This window comes from Anolis carolinensis, chromosome 1 (genome assembly GCF_035594765.1).
Source record: "Anolis carolinensis isolate JA03-04 chromosome 1, rAnoCar3.1.pri, whole genome shotgun sequence".
Classification (NCBI taxonomy): Eukaryota; Metazoa; Chordata; class Lepidosauria; order Squamata; family Dactyloidae; genus Anolis; species Anolis carolinensis.
Window position 1 is genome coordinate 131,051,861 of NC_085841.1, and position 24,830 is coordinate 131,076,690.

The window sequence follows — 24,830 nt, forward strand, 5'->3', positions numbered from 1 at the left end:
CTGCCTTGTTCTAGAACTTGGGGTTGATTTGGGGGGCATCAATTACATGTGCAACTTTATATAAGTAATGCACATACTAATTTCCTAAACATCGGGTGCTGTAGTTGAGTGACTCCTCCTTTTCTGTTGTTTCTATGTTGGTCTGTTTGTTTTCCTTATATTATAAAGCATAACTACATGTTCTTCAGAAGAAATTTCATCCTCACTATGCAATTTTATATGAGATTTTCCTCACCATTTCCTAGGATTGTTTGTAATGCAAACATTCCAACATTAACATTGGAAAGTTTTTAATGTAATATTTCACTTTCTGTTAGTCAAAAAAAGGAATAACACCATTACTTTTAAAATCTTACTAACAGAATCTGGACATGGATACTTACATCAAGCCATCTGTGTTTATCTTCAAATATGAACTAAAAACATGAACTGAAGGGAGAAAAATTTAAAGAGAAGTCAAATTTAAAATATGCACTACTTTACAACTTTAGTAAAGATTTTAAACAGCTCATTTACCTAATGAATACTGCTGCATAGTTCATGCCTGTACATATGTTAGAGAAAACTGTTGTTAACTGTCATATTTGTTTCACATCTTAACATTAAGTTGCAAATAGTAGTGTTCAGCCGTTGCAGTTTAAAATAAGATGTTCCCCACGGTTTTGTATGGTAGCTACTACATGCCATTTCCATGAGTCATAGCACATAGAACTAACGGTCAGATTATTCTGCTGCCTCCAAACAGTCACTTATATAGACAGGAGTCTCATGTGCCTAGTTTCCTCTGGGTTATTTTCAGTGTACACAGTTGTATAAATTCAATGAGCTATAAAGTAGGCCAGAGGTCCAAAGTCTTTTTTGAAGCTGTTGAGGTGTAAAAAAAATCTAGTCTGTTCAGTCTGGTATGTTTAAAAAAGTCAGAGTATGAGAGATAAAAAGTTAATTTAAATTATATTAAAAGAAGAAAAGTAGGATTGTATATATTTCTCTCACACACATTTGGTCTTTTCAATTGACATCATAATCCCAATCACCTCTTTCAAAAAATGAAGTGAATATTTTACGTATTATAATTATGGGTCTGAATATGTTTCATGAATGGAATGAGCCAAACTGGAAAGATATTTAGTATATTCGGTTGCATGCATTCTAGAATTAGACTAGACTGTGAAGATAGAGGAGTTTGGCTTTTTAGGGCATGTCTAGACATCTTGAATTTTAAGGTTCAGGGCATCTGGTCCTCATAGTTTGAATGATCAGGGTATTTCAGCAACCAGTGATTGATGTGTCTGACCAATGTGAACTATGCAATCTGCATAGCTGGTTTCCTTTAATGATCCACTAGACTCAATGTGAGGTTGACCTCTACCCAATTCAAATGTGCTTTTTCTGTCTACTTTTCAAATTACATGTATATGAGCATGGCCTGAGAAAAATACCACTTCTTGGAAAAAGCCATCATACTAAAATGCTCCCTGCTTATGTAAAGGTAGCTTATTAAAGAGAAGGTCTTTAGGCTAGCTGTTTCCCTGATCTCTTAGTCTTTCTTTGCTGGAAGACTTTTGTGAGGTATTGCTTTCAAGCAAGCAGTCCTCCATGGATGAGAAACAGATGTGCCCAGGTGCCTAATATTTTAGATGCTTCTGTTAGTCTTCAAGGGACTTGGTCATTTCCATCTACATAGAAATAAATGGGATTCTCTAGCAACCATCCAAAAGTTCAGTTAAAGCATTGAAAGGCATAGTGGTAATATTACTGATTATCACCAAGGAATGCTTTTTTCTCCTCTCCCCTTAATTGTGAAGTTGTATCTATCAGTATTCTGGTGCTTACCTCTCACAAGATCCCTTGCTACTGGGATCCTTACAGCTACTTTAGCTTGCTTTGTTGCTTTGCTCGAACACATTTTGTTTTAATTAGATGTTCTAAAATGTAGGGTCATTGGAGGAGGAGTATTTCATTGGGCATAACTTCCTGTAGCTCCTCAGTTGAGCTATTAGCCTCGGCGCCATATGTTCGCGAATGGCAGAGGCCATCCAGGGACATGCTTGAATTAGTGCAGCTCCCTGGTTGACAGTTGAATGGAGGTGCTTGAATTAGTTCAGCTGTATTCCTAGGCTTCATGCCCAGTTATCTGGTGCTACTCTAGGACTTGGCCTGAATGAGCCAGGACTGTGGTTGGTTTCATTCTAATGATGGACTGTAATGATGTTGGTTTGAGATGCTATTGATATGATTGCTTTCTCCTCACATCTACATTTACTTTTTGTTTATAAGAGTTCCACTTGTGCTCAAAAGTACTGTATAGTATAGCAGATATTAAATCCAAGTCATGCTCCAAAGACCGTACTATTTAAAATTGGAGTGGGATAGAAATCAATTACATTTTACTAGAACAGAGTAAGTATTTATTATTAGAATGCTTGGAATCAGAAGTGTTTGGATTTTTGATTTTTTTTAAAATGAAATATTTACATATACATTATATCTTGGAAAAGGGATGTAGGTCAAAACATGATCATTTATATTTCCTATGCACCGTTACAGATAACCTGAAGACAATTTTAGACAATATTGCAATATGTTTATCCATGAAATAAAGTTGTGTTCATTAAATAATCAGAAAGCAAAGATGTTATTATTTTAGCCACTCATGCTATTTTGGATTTCTCAAACTGCAATGTTAATCTAACTAATTTAGCATGACTGATTTATTCTGTTTCAATTTAGATTTCTGATATCCATGTTACTGGAGAGTCAGAGGATATGTCCGCTAAAGAGAGATTGCTCCTGTGGACACAGCAGACAACGGAGGGTTATGCTGGAATTCGTTGTGAAAATTTCACTACCTGCTGGAGAGATGGAAAATTATTTAATGCCATCATTCATAAATACAGGTAAACACACACTCTTTCATTTTTATAAAGAACATTCATGGGTTAAATATAAATAAATATTCTGGCGGACATAGATCCAGTTGCTACACCCAGCTAGAACAGATCCATAAAATTAATGGGATTTACCAATTAGCAGTGATAGTAGTAGTAATGAACTCACATCAGTGGATCTGTTACAGAACTAGCAAATAGGTTTAAATCAGATTTTTGAATAAACCATATGTACTAAGAACAGTATTATTGCAAAACGAGGGCTGCAGCTATAATTGTAGAACTGTAGTTTTTAACTAGACAATTAAACCCAATAGAAATCAAGAGATTAATTGAGGTCTTCTCAATCAGTCTTAAGCATTGGCAAATTTTATGCCTTGACTCAGGAATGGGTAATCTCTAGTCGACAGGCTGGATGGTGCTTCCCTCCAGCTGCAATGGGAAGTGAGAAACTATTGAAGTTTTAAATTACCATATTTACTTGAGTATAATGTGTCATTGATTGTAATGTGCCCCTCAATTTTGAAGGTTTATATTACAAAAATGAATGTGTTATCAAATGCTTTAACTTACTTAACTTAGGTGATCCCTCGTAGGTCGAGGACGATTGTCTTCCATTTCTGGTGTCTTGGGGGTGGGTCTGTAGATGGCTGAAGAGACCTATTCTTGACCCGCATGTTCTCCTGCAGTGAGGACATTGGTTTCCAGGTGGAAGAGGGTCCCGGTCAGGGTTGGCTTGACGCTCCTTCCTCTTGGCACGTTTCTCCCTTAAGCCCTCCATTCATGCCTCTTCGAACTCCGCAGCACTGCTGGTCACAGCTGACCTCCAGTTAGAGCACTCAAGGGCCAGGGCTTCCCAGTTCTCAGTGTCTATACCACAGTTTTTAAGGTTGGCTTTAAGCCCATCTTTAAATCTCTTTTCCTGCCCACCAACATTCCATTTTCCATTCTTGAGTTGGCAGTAGAGTACCTGCTTTGGGAGATGGTGATCGGGCATTCAGACAACGTGGCCAGTCCAGCAGAGTTGATGGCGTAGGAGCATCGCTTCAATGCTGGTGGTCTTTGCTTCTTCCAGCACACTGACATTTGTCTGCCTGTCTTCCCAAGAGATTTGCAGGATTTTTCTGAGGCAACACTGATGGAAACGCTCCAGGAGTTGAGTGTAAAGTCTGTAGACTGTCCATGTTTCGCAGGTGTAAAGCAGGGTTGGGAGGACAATGGCTTTATAAACGAGCACCTTGGTATCTCTACGGATGTCCCGATCATCAAACACTCTCTGCTTCATTCTGAAAAATGCTGCACTCGCAGAGCTCAAGCGGTTAATCGGCATATTGGAGTTCTATAATAGATGTTGTAGTGACCTTGGTTTTGGCTTTCAGTCTGCTGAGGTTCAATAGCTTGCCATCTGTCCGATAGATGATTTCCACTCCGGTGGAAAGCTTCCCATCAACAAGGTGAAGTATCATAGCGATGAAGATGGAAAATAAGGTCGGGGCAATAACACATCCCTGTTTGACACCCGATTCCACCTTAAATGGGTCACTTTGGGAGCCATTGCTGTCCAAGACTGTTGACATCATGTCATCATGGAGGAGCCGAAGGATGTTCACAAATTTGTCAGGGCACCCAATTTTTTGGAGGATGGTCCAGAGAGCGTTGTGATTCACTGTGTCGAATGCCTTTGCAAAGTCAATGAATGCCATGAACAGAGATTGGTTTTGTTCCCTGCATTTTTCTTGGAACTGTTGTGCAGTGAAGATTATGTCCACTGTTCCTCTAGAGGGGCGGAAGCCGTTCTAGGATTCTGGGAGGGTGTCTTCTGAAACAGGGAGAAGGAAGTTTGCAAGGATTCTTGTGAGGATTTTCCCAGCGGAGGTTAGAAGGGAGATACCGCAATAGTTTCCGCAGTCTGTTCTATCCCCTTTCTTGAAAAGGATGATGATGGTGGCATACCTGAAGTCTGCTGGGATTTTCTCAGTCACCCACACGTTTTCAATGAGCTGGTGGAGTTGTTGTATCAGCTCAGGTCCACCCTCTTTGAAGATTTCAGCAGGGATCCCATCAGGTCCGATGGCTTTGTTATTTTTTTTGTTGGCTGATGGCATTGCTGACTTCTTCCAAACTAGGCAATGCTGCAAGCTCATCCCTGGTTTGTTGTTGCGGGATTTGTAAGAGGGCCTCTTCAGCCACATTGGAGCTGCGATTCAGAAGGTTCTGGTAGTGCTCTCTCCAACGTAGTGCAATTAATGTTTTGACCTTCAGAAGTTTGGTTCCATCTGATGAGCGTAGAGGCTATATGCCATGGTTTCTTGATCCGTAGATGATCTTTGTGGCTTTGAAAAATCCCTGAGCATCATGGGTGTCTGCAAAGTGTTGGATTTCTTCAGCCTTCTTTGTCCACCAGATGTTCTTGAGTTCTCTGGTCCTTTTTTGGACTTCAGCTTTTGCAATTAACTGTTGGATCTCTTTATCGTCAAACTAGTCTTGATGTTTCTTAGTTTGATATCCAATGGTTTCTTCACAGACTGTGATGATGGAGGACTTCAGTTTGTTCCAGTGCTCCTCAACATTTTCGGGGTGTCCTATGGGTAGATGATCCTTGAGTGTTGTTTGGAGAAGGGCTCATTTGGAGGGCTCCTGAAGGGCTTGGGTGTTTATTTTGCGCCTCATTTTCCTTCCTTGAAGTCTGCGTTTGGGGGCGATCTTGACAGTCATCGTGGATCGGATTAACCTGTAGTCTGTCCAGCAGTCATCAGCACCTGTCATGGCTCTTATGAGAAGCACATTGCGGCGGTCTCTGGTACGTGTAATTACATAGTCCAAGAGGTGGCAAAGCTTTGACTGGGGGTGCTTCCATGATGTCTTGAGCTTGTTTTTCTGGCGGAAGAGTGTGTTGGTGATGACAAGGTTGTGCTCTCCGCATTTGGTGAGAAGCAAGATGCCATTCGAGTTGCTGTTTCCGACCCCGTCTTTTCCTATGATCCCTGGCCACTGGTCGGAGTCCTGTCCGACTCTTGCATTAAAGTCCCCCAGGAGGATGATTTTGTCCTCCTTAGGTATCTCCAATAGGACGGTGTCCAGCTGACAATAAAATCTTTCCTTGATGTCTTCGTCAGCATCTAGTGTTGGTGCATAGGCACTTATGATGGTTGCCTGTTGGTTTTTGGCAAGGTTAATTCGGAGGGTTGAGAGTTGTTTGTTAATGCCAGTGGGTGCTTCAGTCAGGTGCTTCACCAAGTCATTTCTGATAGCAAAGCCAACTTCATGTATTCTTCACTCTTCTTCAGGAAGTCCCTTCCAGAAGAAGGTGTAGTCTCCTTTTTCTTCCTCCAGCTCTCCGGGTCTCCTGAAGGGCTGCTATGTCTATGTTAAAGCATCCTAGCTCCCTTGCAATGATAGCAGTCCTGCGTTTGGGGCATTCACTGTCAGTGTTATCCAATAGTGTCCGTACATTCCATGTTCCAAAGTTCATTTTTCTTTTTTGGACACAGAGTGGTGACCCCTCTGGATGCGGCAGTCCAGTTAGGGATAAGAGAGACAGACTATGTTTATAAGAGAGACAGACTATGTTTAGGGCACCTTTTCTAGCCCCTTCCCCGTGTGGGGTGAGCAGAGCGGATGCTAAAAAGGGCTGCTCAGTCATGGATACAGCTGCCGGACTACTCAACTGCCTCGGACCTTGAGGTAGAGCGACTGAGTCCATATCCACTGCCCATGTGCCAGTCTGTGACAAGGGGCTTCCAGATTTCACAATCTTGCCCCCGTTGCTACTCGCTGATCGCCATGGGACTTTTGTTGGTTTGTTTTTATTTTTTTCTTGGAAGACGCCTGTGCATGATTTTTTTTTTAATGTGTGGAGGTTGGTGCACAGCCAGTCAACACACAGTCTTCATAGAGTGAGGTTCCAGCAGTGGCGTGGTTAACACGACGACAGTGGCTTCTCAGTCTGTTGCAGCCTTCTTCCGCCTTCACAGCCGTTGTAACATGTACCATTTTATCCTCCGCCTGCTCTGCTGTTGAGGTCTTAGGGTCTTCGGATTGTGCTTGGTCTGGATCCTCCCCTGTGGCCCCTTCTGGGAGTGCATGACTCCAGTGGTTCTGCCCGCAGGTTCATTGGAACACACAAGCCCCCTCACCACGGCAAGGTGACAATCCATCGAGGGGGAATATCAAATGTAATGTGCTCTTGGAAGAGCTGAAAGACAAGGGGAAGCCTGACAGATGGCATCCCCCCCCCCCTTTCACAAGGCCCTCAAATGCAAGGGAGAGGTTTTAAAGGCTTTGTGAAGGAGGCCAGTTGGGAAACTGTCAACCTAATGAAGCCTTGGCCTGGTGGAGGGACACATTTTCCAAACTGGCCTCTTTTGTGAGGTCTTAAAAGCCTCCCACTTGGTTTTGAAGGCCTAGTGAATGAGGCCAGTTGAGAACCATGCAAGGCTAGCAAGTTTGCCAACCTTGGTTTGACAGAGGGGCACAGCTCTAACTAAACAGAGGGGCGCAGAAGGGTTTACGTGCATGATTCTAATGATCCATCGAATCTAATGCGCATCTCAATTTTGGCTATGTACTTTAGCCAAAAAGGTGAGCATTAAACTTCAGTAAACATGGTGCCCTGCGCTTTGGCTTTAAGTAGGCAGAACTATTGCATAAAACACTGCTGTGATTTGAAGGTGGGAACACTATTGCATGGGAACTTCATAAATATACAATTGGCCCTCCACTCTCAAGGGGCTTGGGGTCCAGGGACCACTTCAAAAGTGGAAAAACCACAAATGAAAAAGCACTATTTTTAATCTAACAGAACCCCTTTCTAGGAATCTTTCAAAGGTCTCCGCCCTCCAGTGCAACTCAAGGGTTTATGAGAAGTTGACCATGTAATCGTGCTGGGGACATATAGATGTCTAGAGAAGCATTCTGTCTAGGAATCTCTAGGTCCTCTTGCCTGGTTCTTTTGTCAGCTTCGAGAAGAAGTTGACTAAAGAGTCATGCTGCAGGATCTAGAGATTCCTAGAGAGAACATATTAATGAAATCCACAAAAGTTAAATCTGCAAATGTGTGTGTGTGTGGGCGGGGTGGGGGTAGGGGTGGTGGTGGTGGTGGTGGTGATTGTACACTTAAGACATACATGGAGAAATGGAACAATGCTTGGCATGCTTGGCGAGAAAATGACTAACGTGACAAGAATTACATGTGTACTCATCCACATTGCTTTAGCCTGGACCTGCCCTATCCTCTTAGACCCACCCACAGATCTAATTCAGGTTCCACGGTCCTTGTCAAAAATACAGCCCTTCAGCAAAAAAATTTCCCCACCTTCTCCCTCGATCCAAGCTACATGGAGCCTGCCCTTTTCTGCCTTGATATCAGTAAATAAAGGTCCAGAATTGCAGGAATAATACTTTATAGTGTCCAGGGCATATTCTCAGGAATGCATCAAAATGTCTAATATTGCCATAAAATTAGCTTTCCAAGAAACTTGCCTTCCTTATAATTTGGTTTTATTTTGTAAAAAATGTCTCTTGGCAGTATGCGTGGAAACATTTGTGCAGATTCTTAGGGTTTCAGTGGCTGAGGATGTTGTTGAATCAGTGCCCTGCAAAGGTCCTGCCCCCCTCCCGCACAAACCAACAAGTAAAAGAGATTATTTAAAATTTAACTCTTGCTGATTCTGCATTGTAGAATTTTAACACCACTCTAACTGTTATGGCTCAATGCTATGAAAAGACAGGATTTATAGTTTGGTGGGGCGTCAACATTATTTGACATAGAAGGCTAAATACCTGGTAAAGCTGCCATGATTTCAAAGCATTGAGTCATGGCATTTAAAATGATGTCAACCTGCATTAATTCTACAGTTTAGATGCACCCTCTATCATGCAAAATTGGAGACTCAATTGGTTTGTCCACAGGCATTCTTCTCTTTTTTTATGATGAAACATGTGCAGCCCCAAGTAAAGGGTTATGTCTTACTGGAATAGAACAGATTCTTTGTGGTTCCAAACACTGTAGCTGTTTCCTCATCAAATGACAGGATATCAGAGATCAGGTTTCTAAAGGCAAGAAATTTGAACACAGTAATAGTCTGCCCAGGGTAAGGAGCAGAATAACTCATCTGCAGTCTGTGAAGACGTAGAACAGGTGTGCCAGTCGTGCTAGATGTTGTAAACAAGGGCCCAAGTGAGGAAGACTGTCATTTGAGAAACATGTCTTCTCTTATGTCACATTTTCTGTCATGAACTACAAGTCCCTGAATTCCTTACTTCTTCCTGCTGAAATGTCCTTACGTAAAGTGGGAGGAATCACAAGGTGTTAACATCTGACCTTCAGCAAGAGGAAGGAAAATCTAGAGAGGCCAGGGTTGCAGGAATGGGAGAAAGTCACACTGATGTTTGCATTTAAAGGCACCAGAATATCAGTGAAGAAATGCATCAGGCCCCTGTAATCCAGGATGTAGAGAGGGACAGAGAGCAGATTTCAGAGGCTGGGAACAGCTCTCTTTTGTCACTTATGTATAATGAATATACAAGTGATCTATTGCCCATATACTCTTGCTGTATTGCCATGGCAAAAATATCATGAGGTTATACAAAGGACATTAATTGGTCCTCCAGTTTTTCTAGGGAGACCAAAGTTTTGTTCTTTTATTATGGGACTGTGCCACTGCTACCATCAGTAATCTGTCATGGCTTTTCCTATCCAGGCTATTGAACTTGAGCAAGTGCCCATGTTAGCATGTAGCCTGCCAGTTGCTATAACATTGACAGGGGTCTCCATTCTGACCCCTTACCGCATGATTTATCTATTGCCATAGCAGCTGCTGTAGCTCATAAACACTCTCTATACGTATTAAAATGCCTTTAGGTGTGAATTGTTTGCTTTCTTTGTCTTCTTACTTCACCTCAGATGACCCTATTACAGTAACAATGCAATTTTATGTCGACTTAGAAACAAGCCCTATTGATTGCAATGGAACTTTTTCCCGGAAAAACCCTAAACAGGGCTTTTTTTTGTAATTACCCAAAGTATTAAGCCAGGATAAACATGCTAGGATTGGCAAGCCCTGTGTGTGTGTGTGTGTGTGTGTGTGTGTGTGTGTGTGTGAGAGAGAGAGAGAGAGAGAGAGAGAAGGTTGTAAACAGATTTTACAGCTTTTCAAGATTCTGCACTACTTTGTGTGTGCAAAATTCATAGCATATATTTTTCTTAATAAAGTGGCATCGATTTCCTCAAAGTTTCTCTCTCCACTGAACAGAAACAATTAAACTGTTAACGAGCAATTTAGAGCAACATTGGATAGAGATCCAAGCTGTGGGTTAGGCCTGGTGAGAATAGAAGCCAATAATTTCCAGAATATAACTCACCAAGTTGAAGCAGAAGCCACCGAAGAATTTTATTTAATTTCAGCTGAAAGTGATGCCAGCTTGCGATAGTTTGCCAAAAAATAGACTGGGATACATAACATAGCAAAGCATGCACTTTTATACAGTTTTCAAAATTCCCACTGCCCCTGACTGGACCCAGCTTTGCTGTGATTGGCAGGGGCTCCCTGGAGAGTGGGAGCTTTACACGCCTTGGCCAATGAGAGAGCGCTGCCTGCCTTCGAAAGAGGGGCTGACAGGTCTCTGTACAATACAGTGGAGGAGGCGATGGCTGATGATGGGATTAAGTATCCTGCTGTGTGGGGACAACAACCTTGTTGAAAGTCTTTGCATGTACAGTCTCTGATGAAGTCTAGTGTCCCCAAACACTAAAAACTCCCAAAGTCCAACAGAAAATATTTGTCGAATGGCTGGATTATGACTGGCCCTTCCTGAGCCCATTGTCAGATGGTCTAGCAAGAGCCCCAGGGCCCTGCAAGCCCGACTTGGCTATGGATTCATTGATTGATTAAGCAAGTAGTCTGACACACACTGGCCAGCCTTATTGTGAGAGTACTGTCATGGCAGATGAAGCTTGGTTTTCAGATCAGGATGTGACACAGCGGGGAGGCAGTGGCAAATTCCCTGGTTCCTCGCAGATAGAGAATTGCCCTTCATGTTGGGTGATCCAAGATGTCCATAGACTTTATCATTCCAGATAGCCTAGCTTTCAGCCCTCCAAGGTCTGGTCTGATAAGAGCCATTTGCTTATTGTCCATGCAAATGGGCTTGGTGAAATCCTTTGTTAGGGGGTTATTGGCTCAGGAAGTTTGGAAACTCCAAGAGCCATTATTGTTGTTGTTATTATTATTATTATTATTATTATTATTATTATTATTATTATTGTGTTGCGGTCAACCATGAAAATGAATACAATCCGGCTCCCAAGTATTCAAAAACACTAAAATCAGACTATATAAAAATTAATGTGGTATAATAAAACAGAACAATACAATCTCTAAAATCAGAACACTAAATAAAGAACAACATTCTGAAAACGGGAATTCCACACAGGAAACAATCAGGGCCAGCTAACACCTCCCAACAAAGTATTCCCATCATCAAAGTCTGGCAGATTCTCTGTTTTCTCAGGGCCACAGACAGTAGAAGCACATAAAATATCGCAAAGAACACTACTCTGAAAACAAGGGAATTCCAGACAGGAAACAATCAGGGCCAGCTAACACCTCCCAACAAAAAATTCACTCAGGGAGGAAACAGCCAGGCTTTAAAGCTGCAAGGCCATTACATCCTAATCATTTCCCCTAATTGCAGCATTCATACTTGTCTCCAACAGACAAAAAAAACAATCAGAAATATTGTATATTCACAACCTTTAGGAAATAATATCCCCTGATGGCGCAGCGTGTTAAAGCATTGAGCTGCTGAACTTCTGGACCGAAAGGCCGCAGGTTTGAATTGGGGGACCAGAGTGAGCTCTCACTGTTAGCCCCAGCTTCTGCCAACCCAGAAGTTCAAAAACATGCAAATGTGAGTGCATCAATGCTCTGGCGGGAAGGTAAAGGCGCTCCATGCAGTCATCCCACATGACCTTGGAGGAGTCAATGGACAACGCTGACTCTTCGGCTTAGAAATGGAGATGAGCACCAACCCCCAGAGTCGGACACGACTGGACTTAATGTCAGGGGAAAACAATTACACTTTACCTTAACTACCACCAATTCCTCAATACTTTATTTCCCATACCACCATACTTCGCCACAGCAACGCATGGCCGGGTACAGCTAGTACAATATAAAAACACCATTAAATCCTATATAAATTATTAAAATGCTACATATATCAATGGCGAGATATGGCCTTAAAATACTACATAAGATACTTCATGGACTTACATCTGCATAGTTAAAAACCAGTTAAAACTAAGTAAATATAGCATTATTAAAATTTAAGCAGGGAACACCTTGGATATAAACAGCCACTATGATGATGATGATGATGATGATGACAACAATGACGACAACAACAATGAAGGGACTCGGGACGGCTCACATGGGGACGAGCTCAGCAACAACATAGATTAAAACACAGTCCATGAAATAAAACAATGTAACAATATAAATATAAAATGACATTTATTTAGTTTATTTCTTACATCATTTCTATCCCGCCCTTCTCACCCATCAGGGGACTCAGGGCGGCTTACAATATAAACATATACATCAAAAAACAGTTTTCATCAAATTTAAAAATCCATCAAGATTAAAAATTACAATAAAATTAAGAATATACATTAAAATATACATAATTATACATTTAAATATACATTTAAGGCGCTTTCCATGTCCAGGTGGGGTCTGTCAGTAGGTCATATATTCATATCTCATTTTTGCTGCTACTCGTGCTCAAATGCCTGGTCCCATAACCACGTTTTTGTTCTGCAGGTGCAGAAACAGTCAAAATAAAATTATTCTGCTTACTGAATCACCAAATGGGAATTTGAACTAAATCCTCCAGTTTCTGCAACAACCTCCCTTGTGTTCATGTGTGTCTGTATAAAATTAGCTCCCTGTGGAAATCATCCTCTCTACTGCTGTTGCTGTTGTTCTTGTTGTTGTGTGCCTTCAAGTTATTTCTGATTTATGACAGCCCTATTCCTGATTTTTGTGAGATTGAGAGATTTTTCTTGCCCAAGATCATCCAGTGGATTTTCATGGCCAAGCAGGTTTTCAAACCCTGTTCTTCAAAGTTATAGTCCAGTGCTCAAACTGCTAAAGCACACTGACAGAGTAGTTCTCTGCTTCTTGCAGAATTTACATGTGAGGTGGCTGGTGGCTCCTATTTTATTGCCAAGTATTCGCCTGGTTTTAGTCCAAGCTTAGAAGGTGGACATGTTTGGGGAGGTAATTCAGCACTTTGGATACCTCCTTTAAAGTTAAGGCTAAACTGCAGAGCAGATTCAGCACTCCACTGATATATGAGCCAGTAGGTATCACACATTATATCAATATACTACTCTAGGCAGGAACTGGTTCTTACATTATTTCTAAGACAATACATACAACGTAATGTATGTTACTTCTAAAAAGTTTTCTAATGCTTATAAGTGAAATTACTTTTCATTGTCTTTATTGAAAGGTTTGCTTCCCATTGCCGAAGGCTGCCACCTATAGCTTGTTTTGAGATAATGTACTTTTAACCTTGTGATTATAATTGTTCCAGATTTATAAAAGTATTTGAGTTAAATGAAATTGCTACTCCCACTTAGAATAAACCAGTTGAATCAAGCATGCTAAGCACTTATGTAAATTCTGCTGTATTTGTTAACAAGTTTTTAAAAAATCTATTTCTGTTAAATTTACATTATAAGGAGGGCAATGATTACAGTAATTTATATTAAATTGCTATTTAAGTTTAATTTAAAAACTTGCACTATAAGCCTTACCAGAAAGAAATTCAAAAGTAGAGTTCATGATTTTACAGTCTTTTTCCTGATCTTATTTTACTTTGGAAATGAAGATACAGCTGCATGAATTTTCAAAAAAGCCAATTGCCATCACTCCATCCAGACCACTTCTCTTGCTTTCTATTGCACCTCCCCCCTTTTAATCTCATTAACCCTCTTTCTTTAGTTAAATTATTTCCATATGTGAAAGTCATAGGGTTAAAATCTAAAAATTCAGTTTCCCAGAATAGACGAGGACCATTTATTTAGTTATTGGTGTAGAATGTAGAATTAATTGGGTGCAAAGAAGCCTGTCTTCTTCCATTTATCCTGCTCTTGCTATTTGTTGACTTAAAGTGTTTTGGAATCAGAAAGATTTTTTTTTTGTTCATGTAATCATGAACAAAAATTAACAACGATTCCTATAGATGTACTTTTATTAAAGAATAAGCTGAGACATTTGTTGGTCACTCAAATAATTTAAAATATAATTTAATAATGTAATTGTATAGTTGAGTTATTGCTTAAAGTCCAAGTTAAGCCAATTTGTTAAGTTTAAGAATAAATTTAATTACATTGCCAATTTTGTTCACATTTTCTAAATTACTACAAACGCTCTTGTATAATTTGACCACATGTATAAATTGAGGGCAGACTTTGTGGCCAAATTATGATTTTTGATATGGCCCATGAAGAAATTGAAGGTCATTCCACAGAGAAGGGGAAAGCACCAGTGCTGACTCAGAGGACCAGCTGCTCTTAGATTCAAGGTGTTCCCAGCGCAATCTTCCCCTCTCCCGCATTAAAAAAAAGGCCAGAATGAGCTTGGTACTGCTTTTAGCTTCTGCCAGGATTGACTACAATTCTTTCCTTTTGTTGCTTTACTCAGGGAAGGGGATGGTTCCTTTTTTCATGAGAGCTGAAGTACATACTCATATTGACTTATAGATAAATCAACGAAGGGGTTTTTGTGTGTTTATTTATTGAATAAATGTTCTTTGCTAGAGAGTAAGTGAGCTTTGATTTATGCCCTGTTCTCTCTACATGCTCTCCTTCACCTCTCTAGCAAAAAGTAATGTCTGACTCAGCAAAATATTACATGCAGCTGAATCTGAGATCTCTGCATAGCACAAATATCAGATTCAGATATTCTGTATAGAGATGAACATGTTATTCTATCCAGCTAGAGGTCACTTTCCTCCTAAAGAAAAGCAATTGCTATTGCTATTGGAATTTAGATCATTTAATCTTGTGTAATCTGTTGTGATTTTATGTCTTTTAATATACTTAAATATTTCCCAGTGAAATATGGTTCTTAGTTGTTACTTGCTACTCAAATAATTTTTCAAACATTAAAGTTGTTCACTCCATAGTTGGTAGTCTATTACCAGTAATCTAGAGAAACTCAACTCCACATACATGCAAATTAAAGAGATTTGCATTTTGTTATGCTTTGTATGTTTTAGTATTCTTTCTTTCATCATAGGAAGGAACAAAATCTGTGCACGATATTGAAACTTTCCTTTCTCCATATATCTTTCTTATTCTGATTCAAAATTCCATTCTTAAACAGGTGATGGGGAAAACCCATACAATGTGGTTGAAAGCAAGAACACACATTTCTTAATCTGGTGGCCACTCTGACATCTCCTCTGGTACCTTCTGAAGTGGTTCAGATTCCTCTTCTCATTCCAAAGAAGGTTCTTTCAGAAATATTCTGGAGACAGGACTGTGAGGCTTATCTTTGGGCTCTGGGGTCTTCTGATCAGTGTTAGACATGAAAGACTCGTCCTTCCTGGGTATCATTTCAGGAGCTACCATCCTGAATTAGGTGAAGTCCATGCACATACAGACACACACACATGAGTGTGTATGGGCCTTCAAATCACCTTACAAATTTTGCTAACCCCATTAATTTCATGGAGTTTACTTAAGCGAGGAATATTCCTTCCTCTGAAATATAGCCTACAGTACCTGTAATTCATTGGCAACCTCCTATCAAAGTACTAACCAGGGCTGACCCTCCAAGACACATGACTGTATTTATCATCTTGACTTTTGAAATAGTTATATATCTTCACAAAAGTAGGGGAAAGAAATTTGCTCATTAAAAAAAGAAAGAAAACTGAAATTCTCAGAAATCTAATAGTCCTGCTATAACGGAAACGATGGCAGGGGGACTCTTTTATAATATCCCACCGCTGCCACCAATATAACGATAAATTGAAGCGCGTGGGGGGGGGGGAATCTTTTATATATATATCCCACCGCTGCCACCAATATAATGGAATCAATGGCAAGGGGGAAATCTTTTAATATAATACCCCACCGCTGCCACCAATATAATGGAAACGATGGCAGGGGGGCTCTTTTATAATATCCCACCGCTGCCACCAATATAACAGAAAATATGGGGCAGGGGGGGATCTTTTTATAATAATTTATCCCACAGCTGCCACCAAGATAACAGAAATCTATTGAGGCGGGGGAGGGGGGTGATATCTTTTATAATATCCCACCGCTGCCACCAATATAAAGGAAATGAGCAAAGCGGGGAGACTAGGCTGAGAGACTAATTATAACAGATTTGCTTTTAAAACTGGTAGCTGCCACCAACCTAAAATGTCTTTGGGATTTTTGTTGTTAAATGTGTCTGAGGCAAACTTCTCCCATTTTCTGCCCACACCGTTTTCCCCCCAGGCTCCCAAACTGATGTTCACTATGAGGCTTTTCTGTGGTATTTTATTGTTGTATTGCTGGAACTTTTATTAAGACTTCTTGATGGAAAATATACACTGTGGAGGCTCTTGAAAGTTGAAAATAGAATAAAAAATTATTTTCTTAAAAACAGGTAAATGATTATTTCAGAGAGGTTCATAAGCGTAATTGGTTACAGATGTTCTTCAGCTTAACTTAATTGTATGTTTCGGATTTACTTCACTTAGATTCAAACAGTTCCAACTAACCAATCTATCTATTGGTCACAAAAACCCTCGCTCTATTTGCTGAGAATAGACACGAGTTCCCCTGGGTTGTTCATTAACTCTAACCTAGAGTCCTTCTATTAACCAGCCCAATAGTGAGAGTCAAGAGATCCAAGCTGCCTGACTTCGCCTGTCAGTTTCCACAGCTTTCAGTTCTCTCTCTCACACACACTCTCCCACCTCCAAAACCAAACTGCTCTCTTCAAACCCTCAAACAGAACTCTCTTCTCCAAACCTCAAACCAGAACTGCCTGGAGCACTTTTTTTTCTGCACTCTAAGACTTGGCTCCTCCCATCTGCTCTGGTTGGCCAATCCTAAGAATCTCTCTCTAAGCTCCTCCCCCTTTCTAACCACACTCAAGATGGCTGCCTAGCATTCCTCAAAAAAATGGAGGCTGCCTCACTCACTGCCACCAAGGCTTCATTCTAGGCCTAATAGGTAAGGTTCACTACACCTGCCTTATCCTACATCTTATTTTTCTGAAACCTACAGAATTGTAATGTCCAGAATGTCATTATTGTTAGTCAAACAAGGCAATGTACAAAATATCGAGTGGAAAGATACAGTTATGCCTACTTCAACATCATTTCCATCATGGATGAACACTAAGGAAGTTAGAAGAAGTTTCATACACATATGTGGAACATAAATGTGAAACAAGATCTGTCTTGTTCAGTTATGAGAGAATGTTCTCTTTTTTATTTTATGAGATGAAGTGGAGTTTGAGGTGGGTGACATAGTGAAAGAAGCTTGCCAGGGTTTCTGGGTTACACTGAGGCTTGGGTTTCCCCTCCCAGCCCTGATCAGCAAAACTGGATTGGGTCCACATTGTCTATGGGTTGGTAGGTGGATGACCAGGCTCACTGTCTCAGTGCTAAATGAAGAACACAAATGATGGGAGGAACCATGGAATTGTCAAATGTAAGCCTAAAAAGAGGGCTACATACCCTGAAGGGATCATTTCCCATCTGATCTGATCTGGGGATCAAAGCAGGGACAATCCTGGTTGGAACTTGTGTGGAAGGCTGCCAATGAATACCAGGTGCTATATTTCAGAAAAAGAAATATGTTTTTGCCAATTTCAGAAAAACTGGCAAAACAACTTCTGAGTATTTTTATTGTTTGTCACCATAGTCCCTGGGAATACAACACCAACTCTCTGATGGCAATTTCTGTGAAGAGAAAACCTGCAGAAAAATACCTAATACTGGCAGACCCCACGTTACAAACATCTGACTTATAAATGACTCATAGTTACAAACAGAGGTAAGAAAACAGGAAGTGAGAGAAATCTACTCCTTGGAAGAAAAATTCATTCCTGAAAGAAAGGTGTCTCTACCAAAGATTTATCACTAATCCTTGTTTCCACAATAAACCAAATTTCTCAAAATCCAGTTCTCACAGGGACAGAAAGTGAGGTGAAATCTCCTGAACAGGGACACAGACAGCAAAACAAACACCACAGGGGTGTTAACTCTTCCCTATGCTATCCAAAGCATATATATACCCTGTTTCCCCGAAAATAAGACAGTGTCTTATATTAATTTTTGCTCCCAAAGATGCACTAGGTCTTATTTTCAGGGGATGTCTTATTTTTCCATAAAGAAGAGCTCACATTTATTGTTGAACAACAAAATGAACATTTATTATATACTGTAAAGTAGTTGTCATCACAAACCAGCATAACCAGACAAACTTGATGAATCCTATCAAGAATTTCTTGTTACTACCATTATTTACATGTACAACAATCTATGGTACCTTTTGCAATTTAGGTTTCACAAGGTTTCCACGCTGATTTCTCTCTATTCTAGTTTCAATGTAGTTATGAATGATGAATAATATAATATACTATAATAATAATAATATGATAATATAATAATAATATAATGATATACAATATATTAATGAGATAATATAATATAGGATATAATAATAATAGAAAATGATAATATGGTATTAATAGGATAATATAATAATGGGATATAATAACAGAATAGCATAATAATATAATAATAATAGGATAATATAATAGAATGGAATAGAATGATATAAAATATATTAATAGGATAATATAAAATGGAATATAATAATAACAGAATATGCTAATAATAATAAAATAATATGATAATATAATAGAATAATAGTATAGAATATAATGATATAAAATATATTAATAGGGTAATATAAAATGGAATTTAATAATAACAGAATAATAATATAATAATATGAAAATATAATAGAATAATAATAGAATAATAATATAATGATATAATAATAATAATAGAAAAATATAATATAATGATTTAAAATATATTAATAGGATAATATAATAATGGGATATAATAATAGTAACAGAATATGATGATAATAATATGGCAATAGAATAATAGTATAAAATAATTAGTTTCATGGCATAGGATAGGAAGATGAGAGGAGAATCCCAATGCATCCTGTACCTTTAAGGAGCAAAAGCAGCAGGACGAAAGCCCTCTTCCTTCCCTCCCACCCTCCCTTGCCCTGGCTCCAGGAGCCAATCAGAAGCCTCTGGGAAGCAAGGGAGCATGACCAGCATGGCCAGGACGGAGAAGGAAGAAATGGCAGTGCAGCAGCAGCCACGGAAGGTTCTTCAAGCCGCGGCTGGGGGACAGGCAAGGCAAGGCAGGGAGGGAGGGAGGCACAGAAAGCAAGCACTTTCCCTCCCTCCCTCCGGTGTATGAATGAGTGCTGCTTCTGCCCTGCAGCCATGCTTCCCAATGGAACTCTGCTGCAGCCTTAGTTGCTAGGTCTTACTTTCAGGGGAGGCCTTATATTTGGCAATCCCCCCAAACCCCTGCTAGGTCTTATTCTTTGGGGAGGTCTTATTTTCGGGGAAACACAGTAGGTGACATTACACTTAAAATGTACTTATTCCAACTTACATACAAATTCAACATAAGAACAAACGTATACAACCTATCCTGTTCATAACTTGAGGACTGCCTATATAACAAAGTGGTTAACAGAGAGCACACCTGAACTATTGTTTGCTGTTCTTGGCATGACATTAGGGGAAGAATGTGTTGTCGAGGAGGAAGACTGCTGGAAAAGCTAAGGATGTTATCCAGGAGGGCACAGGAGTAAATAACGTTAAAAATTTCTAACATAATATATCTCGGAGCAGGAGCAGAAGAGAGGTTTCCATTTACTTTAAAAAGTGAATGTCAGAGATAGAATGTCCTTTCAAAGTGCAGGCAAAACTTATTTTGACTTGAACAAGCCATTTAAAAGCTTTGGCAATGTACACGGGGGAACAGTAGCCCTCCATAAGAAAATTGGAAGAGAAACCTGCCAAGGCCACATAGAGAAGCTTAAGTTTGGCATGTGCAGCAAACACAGCTATGTGCAGTGCCAGGTGTTTAAAAATATGGGAGAAGAACAGGAAAAGAATTCTAGGTGGGGAGAGTTTTTAAAATTTGAGCTTTTAAGGCAAACCAGCCATACAGTGCCAAGTTTGGTCTGGAACGTCTGTTTCATGGCAGCCTTCAGGGCAAATGTTGGCACACGATGTACCATCGTGATGTTAAAACATGTTACAGGCAATCAGGATCTAACTTGAATGCATTCCTTGAAGATATGAAAAGCAGTGATGCCAAGATTTGCTGCAACATGTTGGTTGCCTCTAGCTACAAATCAGGAAGAAACAAAGTATTATTAAGTGTCAATCTAGATTGCAATGGAATATATTTAAAGGAAGGAGACAAAGATTATTTGCAACTCACTAGTTTGTGCTTGTCATCTTCTAAAAGAGTAGCTTACTATTGCTTTTTCTGAGTAAAAGCCAAGGAGAAGCAATATGTAAATGTTGTTTTACCAAACAGAGGCATTTATAATGTGTGTACATCTCAGCTATGGTAAAACACTCAGCACTAAAACTCTTAAATTACGACCGAAAGAAAAAAACTTTCAGGTTGAGTCAAGGCTTTTTCATTCACATAGCTGTGTTTTTCATGCAACATCTTTCTGGTTATAATGGGTTGCAGCATCCATGTAAGCAAACTGGCACATGATCCAGCAGAAGTTTACAGTTTAAAGTTTATTGATGTTAGGGACATTTTTCTGCATTATCCCTTTAGATTTAACTTTTAATATGTTTGATGGATTTTAACTGTATTGTTTTGTGCTCTTTGTGTTTAATTCTGTTTTAATTTTTGTATATTTGTATATTTTAAATTCTGTGCTAATGCTTTTATGTTACACCACTTTTATCTTTGGGGAGATAAAGCGAGGTATAAATAAATATAATAGTAGTAGTAGTAGTAGTAATAATAATAATAATAATAATAATAATAGATGTGATTTTAAAAGCATATAGCTCTGCTGGATTATGCCCTTGATCAGATTAAAGTGGTTTCACTATTAATAACAATTCTGTAGGCAGCTTTCCTCTAATGTTTCTGAGGTTGGCCATACACAAAACTTTATATTAGGCTGATGCTGTGCCTCTGGTTCTATCATATCTCATTAAGATAGGTTCAGTTAGTACTTTGAAGAGGGATTAGGGTGGGTTGCATTGTTGAAAGTGGCCTCTTTTTTTCTGATGTTGTCTTGTGGAATTCTGAGAAAATGTTCACCATTATTTAGACCAGGACTTATTAAACTTTTCCCACTCAAACCCCTTTCCACCCAAGAATTTTTTTTACCTGGCCCCAGATATATAGGTATTTAAAATAGGTATTAAAACCAAACATTTACTGATAACAAAGCAGCATTTACAAGGCTAACAGATTTGTGTAAATGAGTGTAAACTTTTAATGTTGCCAACATTTTTGTAACCCCAACATTGAGCTGAGGGACCCCATTTGGGGGCGATAACCAAAGTTTAAGAAGCAGTGATTTAGACTAAAACCAGTTTGATTCCAAGACAGAACTACCTCCTAAGACAGGAAGGGAGGGGAAGTGAAGGTGGCCATCCAACGGTGCCAGCCTGAGTTTGGCAGTGTTGGGCAGTTGAGACTCCCTCCTGCCTCCAGAGCAGCTGGGGAGGGGGCCCTGTTTAATCATCCCAGGGCTGATCTGGTGATTGCTATCCTGGATTGATCCCGAGATAGTGGGTCCACCTTGAGAGACAAAAATGGGAGAAGAAGGGGGGGTGGGGGGAGAAGGAAAGAACTCAACTGAGGGTTTGAATATAAAAGTGTTATGTTGGCTTTGTGAATGTGAAAATAGATAGAGGGCAAAGTTTTTCAATTATACAGGGGGAGGATACACCATTGTTACAGAATAGTGACTCAGAGTGTAAATAAAGGGCCTGCCAGATTCTTTGTCCAGATCTTCTCATCTTTTAAGTAGGTAACATTGTGCAGGACGCTATTCTTCTAAACCACTCCCCTTTCCCTTAGTAATCAAGCTAATCTTGTGTTTGAGGTATTACTGAAGTAATACATGTACTTTTAACCATGTGCTATTAGTATTTACTCATAGATGAGTTATACTTGTGAAATATATATGTAATAGAGGCAAATAGTCACAATACAGAGGCACAAACCAGTGGAGGTCAATTTGCAGCTACTGCTTTCATGGTTTTAGTTTCTTTTTTATTTTTCAGACTTTAGTGTAAATCATTTTTCAAATTGTAGATAACTGATTTGAATCACAATCAAGTCTGTCAGTGGAGCCTCTTCACTAAAGGGGTGGGAAGGCCTTATCTTATCTAAAAATCATTCAGTTCCTTCTTCAGTCATGTGTACATTTAATATGAGCAGCACATGTCGTAGCATGGTCCTTCATTGCTTTTAGCAATTTATCCCTTCCAGCCAAATATATAGTTGTCTCTAGCATCTGTCCATTATTATCCTTTATGAGTATAGAAGACAGGAATTTATTTCGCATGTGCAAGCATTATCTAATTAAAGTAATTGCAAAACAAACTAGATTATACTTGGGTGTTCACTTAGCTCTGTACTTCTATGTCTTCTCTGCTAGCAGATATGGTAGTAAAATGCATATGGAATGAGAGTTTCTTATGTAGGCCAAGAAATACCACAGTGCTATCTCTTCATTAAAAGATTAGTCATCCCTCTGGGACACCGTGAAGCCTAGTTACCAAAACATCAAATGTTTTTGGCTAATTGTCTGTTTTATAAACATTTTGCTTATCTACTGCTCAGAAGTAGCTTCTTTGAACGGCTTGACATTACTCATCTGCCACTACTGCCATTAACAAAGAGCTTGAATCTATCAACAGGGACATTTAAGATCAGTGCCTATGGCTTTGTGAGTTGGACTTTGGCTAACAAGTAGTCATGTATGCATCAACTGGGTGTAGACTAAAAACTATTATATAACCATAATCACTCTGGAAAGAGATAATAATCCCATAGACTAAAGGATGGCAAGATTTGGTTTCAAAAATGCTGTAGTTCTAGGAAGTGGAACTAAGTTAGAACAGAGAACTCAGTCGGAGTAGAGACAGGAGGAAATCTGGAAACTGCAGGGCAGAGCCTAGGTAGAACCTCACATGTCATTTTGCTTGACTTGACAGAATCATAATTTTCCTAATCCAAAACCACATCCATGCAGTCCCCAAGTTACACACAAGATAGGTTATGTAGGTTTGTTCTTAAACTGAATTTGTTTTTAAGTTGGATCAGGTACATTTTTAAGTATAACTCCCCCTCCCAAAAAAAAATGTTTTAGCTTTGGATAGCATAAGGAAGGGTTAACACTCCTGTGGTGTTTGTTTTGCTGTCTGTGCCCCTGTTTAGAAGATTTCCCCTCACTTTCCCTTCCTGTGAATTGGATTTTGAAACATTTGGCTTGTTGTGGGAAAAAAAGATTAGTGATACAGCTTCAGTTGAGACACCTTTTCCCCATGATAACTCTTTCAGGAGTGAATTTACCACCTAGGGGTATCTTATCTTCTTGCTTGTCTTACTTCTGTTCTATGTGTCCGTTTTGGCATTAGTTTGAATTTTCTTCCATACTTTTTCCATTTCTGTTTTTCTTCCTCTACTAACAGGTGATATATCAGCTGTATTGTTTTAATACTTTTGCTGGGCTAACCTGTATGTTGTAAATTTCTTTCCCCTGCACATCTGTATACACATATCTATGCACAACTAATTACACATTTTGATATTTTGAGCATATTGAACTGAGGAGAATCCGAAGTGGTACATTAAATTGTGCAGAAACAGCCTTTAAATAGAGCTGTTTATGAATGTCAAAAGGTGTTTTGTTAAGGTACCCAGTTTAGCAGTTTTGATATTGTCAGAAGTGCGTCTTCTGAATATTTGAGATTATATGCCTGTGAGTCATTGATAGTGAAAGCTTGGAGATATAGGAACATAAGACTAACCAAAGATTCAGGGTAATTCACCTGACTTCTAAAAACATTAGAGTCGGCCCTCCGAATTTGCAGGTTTGACTTTTGTGGATATGATTATTAATGAATTTGAACTATAAGTTCCCTCTATTAATCTTCAGGTCCTCTATTACAACTCTATAGTCAACTTCTACCTTGCCAGTCTCCCTAGGACAGATGTAATAACTGAGTTTCTACTTCTTTCCTTCGTGTCTTGGCACACTCTTAGCTGGTGGAATTGTTTTACATCTTCATATTTATTTTAAGACAACCGCAATGCTTAATATCTCATATTGTGGGTTTGTGGGTTTTATTATTTGTGAATAATAAAAATTAGTCTGAATTTTGCAGATGTAGCAGATTCTTTGTTACTCTTGGTTGGGCAGAAAATCTCATTCCTTCCTTCCCCTGATCTTTGGATGAAAATGTAATCGCTGGATTTCAGTCAACTGCTTGTTGCTTGTGTGTTGTTGTTGATTCTTTTCACATGAACAGCCAAGGCTTGTATAACAACTTGCCCTTTCTTGTTGGAGAAACTGGCAACTGAACAGGCATCATTTTGTATTTTGCATCTCATGTTTTGCCTCATTACTATCAGTATGTGTGACATGTCATGGAAAGCAGTAGAATAAAAACAGCAAGCATGTGTTTCTAAATAGAATGCTTCCCTTAACTTTTCATTGGGCATATAAACCACAAAGTGAATCCTTATGAGTCTTGCCTTTATTATTCTGTCTGTGGCATGAGTTCTTTCCAAATCCACTGTCTTCACAATACTTTATCATTC

At 39.4% G+C, this 24,830-nt stretch overlaps 1 protein-coding gene across 21 annotated transcripts in view; it reads left to right on the forward strand.

Moving 5' to 3' along the window:
• The window catches only part of dst (dystonin), a 448,648-nt gene that overhangs the window by 198,925 nt on the left and 224,893 nt on the right, over positions 1-24,830 (forward strand). For 20 of the 21 annotated variants that reach the window (XM_062982326.1, XM_062982385.1, XM_062982334.1 and 17 more), the window contains one exon: positions 2,731-2,897. In XM_062982326.1, the coding sequence (XP_062838396.1) occupies positions 2,731-2,897 (167 nt within the window). Of the gene's footprint in view, positions 1-2,730; positions 2,898-16,172; positions 17,965-24,830 lie in introns of those variants that run through there. The other variant, XM_062982319.1, reaches the window with a different exon arrangement.